The sequence below is a fragment of the Phalaenopsis equestris genome, unplaced genomic scaffold, assembly GCF_001263595.1.
Source record: "Phalaenopsis equestris unplaced genomic scaffold, ASM126359v1 Scaffold000087, whole genome shotgun sequence".
Taxonomy (NCBI): Eukaryota; Viridiplantae; Streptophyta; class Magnoliopsida; order Asparagales; family Orchidaceae; genus Phalaenopsis; species Phalaenopsis equestris.
In genome coordinates this window covers 223,441-230,642 of record NW_018164529.1, presented here as the reverse complement: position 1 = coordinate 230,642, position 7,202 = coordinate 223,441, and the positions used below count along the sequence as shown (strand labels likewise).

The 7,202-nt window shown below is 37.9% G+C and overlaps 1 protein-coding gene across 1 annotated transcript; it reads left to right on the top strand.

Moving 5' to 3' along the window:
• Positions 1–4,730: 4,730 nt before the first annotated feature.
• Positions 4,731–5,423, top strand: LOC110019907. The gene is made up of 2 exons (XM_020717774.1): positions 4,731–4,937; positions 5,070–5,423. The coding sequence occupies exons 1-2, from the start codon at positions 4,731–4,733 to the stop codon at positions 5,421–5,423; spliced, it is 561 nt and encodes a 186-aa protein (XP_020573433.1).
• The last annotated feature ends 1,779 nt before the right edge of the window (positions 5,424–7,202 follow it).

Below are 7,202 nucleotides of genomic sequence, written 5' to 3'. Positions count from 1 at the left end.
TTTGCTGTGCTCCTCCTCCAGATTCTGCAATTCCTGTTCAGCCTTATCCACAGCCTTCATCAGATCTTCAAAGGTGGTCCAGCTCCACTTTTTGAGGGCAGTACCAACCTTTTTTTGTTTTTGCCACAAGCAGATGAATGGATCAGGATGTGACTCATTTTTCCAGTTCTCCTTAACAACTTTCAAGAAGTCCTTGTGTTGTGACCATACATTTAGGTATGTAAAAGCACCCTTCTGACAGCAGCTCTTTGGGCTAATGGTGATAACCAAAGGTCTGTGATCTGATCCAACAAGGCTTAAATGGGTGATAGTAGTTTGCAAAAAATTTTGGATCCAGTGGTCATTTGCTAATACTCTATCCAGTCTTTCCCACAAGTTCTTCCTTCTCCATGTGAAGGTAGGTCCACTGTATCGCATGCCAAGTAAGCCAGTGTTTTGAATATTGTCATTGAAGTTTGACAAGATGACAAGATGGGGGTTCTACCCCCCCTCCTTGCGGCAGGTGATGAAATACAATTGAAATCTCCTCCCACAATCTAAGCTTTATCAGTAGAGCCTTGACTGTGTTGAAATGTCTCCCATAGCTCAGATCTAGCTGTTTTGGAGCTTCTTGCATAAACAAAAGAGGCAAATTCATCAATTCCTTGAGTACTGATGCTCATATGAAGGATTTGCTGATGGTTGACTAAGATATTGCACTTCATTTCTTTCCTGCAGAATACCCAAATTTTGTTGTTTAGGTTAGTGAAGAGGTTAAAACCAGGAAACATTTTTGCCATGTTCTTAGTGTTAATATGAACCATTGGTTCCAAAATGGCTAAGCACCAGAATTTGTATTTTTTGTTTAAGTAATTTAATTTTTTTAGTGATAAGGGGTTTGCAATCCCCCTTATATTCCAACATAGCATGTTGATCATGGGGAGGGAGGGAAGGTGGAGGGTTGGGATCTGGATCTAGTCTTTCCCCTTAGTTTGCTTCCTCTTCTTTGGGTGCTGTGATCTTCCATTAAAGCTAATTTCTTTTCCTTTCCTTCTTTCAGTTCTTCTTGTTTAGAGCTTCTTTCCTTCCTGATTTTCTAAATCTGCCATTCTAAATCCAATTCTTTGTTTAGTTCTATGACTATGTCATATGTAGGGGGTGCCACATCCTCTCTAGCCTCCTGGTCCCTTGTGTTCTTTGTTGCCTTTGTTGAAACCCTTAAAGTGTCTTTCACTGAAGTAGTCTCATTCTCAATATTTCCTGTCTCCACAGTCTCACCCACTGATTCACCCTTCTTATCAAGAGAGATCACAGCTGGCTGAGCCTGGGGAGTGCTTTGATTAATAGTTGGGATGTTTGTGTTAGCAATCCCAGCCTCCCTGGGGTTCTGAAGATAGTCTTCTTTGCTGTTCTCTCTTAGTAGATAAGTGTGTTCAGTGGTTGGTTCTGGCTGTGTATATGTTGTTTTCCTTCTGTTAGGTGGGTGAAGCCTGTAACATTTCTCCCTAGTATGGCCAAACATCTTGCAATGAGAACAGTAATGGGGTCTTTTCTCCATGAAAACATCTTGCCAAAACCCCTTCAATGAGTCTCCAATCCAGATCCTTTTGACATCAGGTAGAGTTACATCCCTCTCCACCAAAATTTTGGCAATGGCTGGCCTTGCCTGGCAATAGCTGGCCTTGCTTTATTGTATCTAGCAGCATCCACCTGCAAGGGTATTCCTAATGTGTAGCCAATGTTGAATAATGCATTAAGTTTAAAGAGATGCAAAGGTAGTTTTGGTAGTTTAAACCAAATTGGCACAGTAAGGGGCTCCTGAGAAGGGTCATATTCAGGGGTCTATTTTAGGATTTTCATTTCAGCTTCTGCAATGATTATTGATTATTTGGCAAATATTCTAGCATAATCTTCCTACTTTGTCAGCTGGATGATGAGGTGTTTGCCATCCAATAAACCCAGCTTCCAGTTAGCTATATTCAGTGATTCAAAATAATTCCTCACAAGTTCCATTTTTGGGTGCCCCAGGCTGAACGTTCCAATCAGTGTGAACTTGACTTCCAGGTTTAGTTCTTCAAGGTCTTATTCTGTAAAAACAGGAGCTGGTTCTCCATTCTTAGAGCCCACAGAATGTATGCAAGAGGCAAAACCCCTTCCAGCAGCAGTACTGTCGAAATCTTTAGGGAAAACTAGTTTATCAGGGTCCAACATGGAAGAAGAAGACTTTCCCACATCCCATGCATAAGTAGCTTTATTCCATTGCCAATTGGTCTCCAGAACAATAGGGGTAGCCATAGACTCCAGCAGCAACACCCTACCAGGTGTTCCAACCACTGGAGAATAGAAAAGTAGATGAAGGGCTTCCCAACTTGGTCAGCAACAATGGAACAGTAACTGAACAGAAAAAACTTCCAAAGAAAAGCAACAACAAAGAAACCAGGAAGCACCAACCAAAACAAAAAATAAGAGCACTTCTTAATGGGAGAGCAGACTTCTTCCCATAGCTTACAAGCCTCACAAGCAGGGCCATCACCACCCAAACCCTAGCAGAGCAACTCTAGGGTCAGCCGCCAGCCCCATCTTATATATATATATATATATATATATATATAATAGCAGCTGGACCAAGCTTCGCTCTGCTAGGGTTTGGACATTGATGACTTTCTCTGGAGGCACCGTGGAGCTTGGGGGAGGTGTTGTGATCTTCTACAAAGATTTTGTCTAGATTAGAGTCATATTTGGGTGTTTCTTTTTGTTTGAGCTTTCCCAAGCAAGAAGTTTTTGAATTTTTGTTGTTGTTCCTTTGCTAGCTTGAAAAACTTGCTAAATAGGTTACCAATCCATTGCTTTCCTGACCTGGTGGACTGAGTATTTTAACTTGGGATGGACTTTTTGGTTTAGAATTTTATTTACTTCTTGTTTTAATAGTAGTTTTTTATTGTGCTTCTGGTTTTCTATCCTTTTCCTGATTTCTGTTTTGGTTTTTTATCAAATGCTTGTCCCATTGATGTTAAAATCAATGTCCAATGGGTAAAGGCCACTTTTGCTGATGTAGTTGGGAGTGGGGTGGAGTTCCCTAAATATTTTGAGCATTTGGTATTTCCACAGAACCTGCATTATGCTGCTACATGTAGGGAAGTTTGCTCTTTTGTTAATGCTTAGGGGAGAAAGAAGGGGAACCTGCCATTCTTTTCTCTACATAAAAGATTCATGATCTTAATGCATCTATCATGTTCACTTTAATAGGAAAATTCCAATATTGACACCCTAAGATGGACTTTCTAAGGAGATATTTTAGATGAGTAAAAGCTTAAGAGCTCATGGATGTTGGGGTTATTAGATGGCAGTCATCGGCTAATTACTGTTTTCACAGAGTAAGATTATGCTAGAGTTTTTGGTAAATAAACATTGGTTATTAATGGAATCTATATGAAATTGATGAAGTGGACACCTGGTTTTGACCCTACTAAGGAACCTCCAATGGTTCCTATTTGGTTCAAATTCTCTAACCTTCTTATACAATTTTAACATCAAAATGTGCTATTTAGCAACATTAGAGTACTTGGTTGCCCTTTGAAAGTTGATTCTCCAACTTATAATATGGAAAGGCTTGCTGGTGCTAGAGTCGTTGTAGAAAGGGACATAACACTCCCAGATATTGAAAGGGTTTGGATTGGAACAAAAGAGGTGAAGAGGAAGGTTTCTGACAAAAGGATAGTGGTGGAACAAAAACCTATTTATTGTCACCATTGTAAAATGTTTGCTCACAACTTGGAGAAGTGCTATAGACTTCATCCTCCCTCTAAAAAGAAGATTTCAGTGGAGAAGACTGCTGCTTCTAGGAATTTAGAAGTAGCAGAACAAGCAGAGATAAGAAGGGCTGAAGCTATAGTTATAGACGCTGATACTACTGTAATTGGGACTGACCTGCCTATTGTTGATCAGATGGAAAATAATGTCATTTTATAATGTCATTTCTCACTGACAATAGATCATTGGAAACTACTATACGAGATGAAAACTTATTGAATATTAATCATATTAGGATTGATGAGCCCATAATAAACATTTTAACAGATGTTTTAACAGATGATTGGTAGGTTCAGAGAAGCAATAGGAAAAAGAAAGGAAAATTAGATGGTAAACATCCATTGGATGGGCCTTCCAATGCCCAACCTATGACTAGATGGAAGTGGAGGACCTTTCTCAATGATTAAGTGCTTGTGTTGGAATATCAAGGGTATTGCTCACCCCTCATCTCTCAAGATATTACTACAACTTGTTAGAATTCATAAAGCTTGGTGTTTTGTTATTTTGGAACCCTTGGTCACTAAGCATTCCCATAAAGATCTAAAAAAATTTCCCAAATTCACTCATGTTGCTAATTCTAATAATAAGATCTGACACTTTGCTAGAGCTAAACCTAAGTGGACTGTACTGTAGAATCATTCTCAATTAATTCATATTCAATTTACTATTGGAGCTCATGTTGGTTATGCAACTTTTATCTAGGCTAGCAGCATTGCACATCATCAGATTACTTTATGGTCTTGCCCAATACAAATTGGGCAATCGATTAATTCTTTCTGGATTCTAAGGGGAGATTTTATATGTGTTTCATCTTCTAGAGAAAGAAGAGGTGGAAGACCCCCTTTATTACTTGCCATGAAAAGATTCAATGACTTTCTGGCTTATGCTTCCTTGATTGACTTGGGTTACCAAGGTCAAGAATTTACTTGGAGGAGGGTTCCATGTGGGAAAGGCTGGACAGAATGTTAGGGAATTCTAGATGGCTTCATACATTCCCTTTTACTCTTATTTCTCACCTTGCCATGTCTAGCTCTGATCATAGACCTCTTCTTTGCTCTATTCAAAATGCTGAGAGTCCCAAAAGATCACTTTTCAGATTTCAAAACATGTGGATTCTCCATCCTAATTTTATTGAGAAAATTGCTAAGGTATGGAGGCATACTGGTGATGTTAATCTCTGGATCAAGCTTTGACAACTGCAAAAGAAAGTGGTAGCTCATCAACAGCAATGGAAATGGAATACTTTTGGAAATATACATGAAAATTTGATTGTTGCTCAGAATAAAGTTCTAAATATGGAAATTGAGGTTAAAAGGGGAGTTTGCTCTGAGTTTGATCTGCACAAAGCTAATGAGGAACTTTTGATGCAAATTAATTATTCTAAACATTTTCTGAAACAGAAGGCTGCAGTTACTAAATTCACTGTGGGAGATAGAAACTCTAGCTTTTATAATGCTTGTAATAACTTCAGGAGAAAGAACAAAATGATTTTATCTATCACTGATTATAATGGCCATTGTTTGTCTGATGATGATGCTGTTGCCCAAGATGTTGTCTGTCACTTTCATGACATTTTCAATGATCAGCCAACCTCTAGAACCCAGATAAATACTGAGCTATTATCTGATTGTTAGGAGTATTTCAATAGGTTGCAACTAAATAAAATTCCTTTGGAGGATGAAATTAAAGCTGCTTTAGACTCTATTGATGGCTAAAAAGTGGTTGGACCTGATAGCTTTACTGCTAACTTCTCTAAGACTTTTTGGCCAATCATTTGTGGTGAATTTATAGCTGCAGTGCAAAATTTCTTTCAGGGGATAAATCCTCCTAGCTATTTCATTGCTTCCACTATAGCTCGGATTCCAAGGAATTCTATCAGGAAAGGTTGGGGAGATTTTGGACCTATCAGCCTAAGAAATGTTCTTTCTAAAGTAACCAACAAGATCATTATTAATAGGCTCTAACCACATCTTCAACAAGTTATCGGTATTAATAACATAGCTTTTGTTAAAGGGAGGAATATCACTAAAAACATTCTGCTGGCTCAGGAGCTCTTGTTGGATCTAGACAGAAAATGTAGAGGTAGTAATATCATATTCAAATTGGACATCAAAAAAGCCTATGATACCATGGGCTGGGATTTTATTTTGGATACTCTGACTGCTAGGGGCTTCTCTAGGGATTTCACCAACCTTATCAGAATATGTCTTAATTGCAATAATCATTCTATTCCAATTAATGGGCAAAGCCATGGTTTCTTCATTGCTTCCAGGGGAATCAAATAAGGAGACCACTTGTCTCCCACAATCTTAATTTTGGCAATCGATTATCTTTCAAGGCTTCTTAATCAAATGTTTGGTTCTTCCCCTTATTTGAATTATTAGCACAGCTCTAATATAGGGGTTAGTCTCCTATCATATGAAGATGATGTTATTATTTTCTCAAAGGCCACAATGACGGCTGTGAAGACCTTATATAAAGGACTCAAAAACTTTCCACAGACTTCAGGTATGATGAGCCTAAACAAACAGACATGTCAAATTTTTCTTAGCTCACATACTCTTCCATAGATTAAGCATTAAATTGCCCAGTACATTGGTTTTAGCCTAGTCTTTTTGCCTATCAACTATCTTGGAGTTCAGTTAATTAAAGACAGAACCAAGCAAATTCAATTTATATGCATAAGTTTGGACTTGAAAATATTATACCCTACGATTCGGAATTAGAACGCACTATTAGAAGTATTAGAAAATTAATAAGAACCTAGAACTTCTAACACAATGGAGAACAACGTAAACAATCAAAGAATAGAAAATGAATACAAACCTAGACCCCTACGAGATTATGCAAATCTTACAGCAGATGAAATTCACCTATCTATCCACTATCTATCCAAAATCATCTATCCAAAATCCTGATGTAGCTGCTAATTCATTTGAGCTTAAACCTGCTATTATCCGAATTGTACAAAATAGTCAATTCAGAGGTACACCAAATGAAGATCCTAATTTACACCTCGCTAGTTTTTTAAAACTTTGTGCTACCTTTAAATATTATAGAGTTTGAAACGATGTTGTTAGAGTTAGACTTTTTACTTTTTAACTTAGGGATAAGGCTAAGATGTCGTTAAAGTTGTTAGCACCTCGATCTTTTAGAACTTTGGGAGAACTTTCACAGAAATTTCTATCCAAATATTTTCCTCCATCCAAAACTGCTAAACATAGAAATGACATAATATCATTTTGTCAGATTGATGGAGAGTCGATATATGAAGATTGGGAGAGATTTAAAGATCTTCTTAGGAAGTGCCCGCATCATTTGTTACCAGATTGGTTGATAATTCAAACTTTTTATAATGGATTAGTGGGATCACTTAGATTCATTATAGATGCTGCGGCTGGTGGTTCTTTAAT

What these genes read in the sequence shown, in the direction of transcription:
- LOC110019907 (XM_020717774.1), top strand. Translation starts at nt 4,731, where the DNA reads ATGTGGGAAAGGCTGGACAGAATGTTAGGGAATTCTAGATGGCTTCAT. An exon ending in TTATTGAGAAAATTGCTAAG is followed by an intron (nt 4,938 to 5,069) that starts GTATGGAGGCAT and finishes ATTGTTGCTCAG; the next exon opens with AATAAAGTTCTAAATATGGA.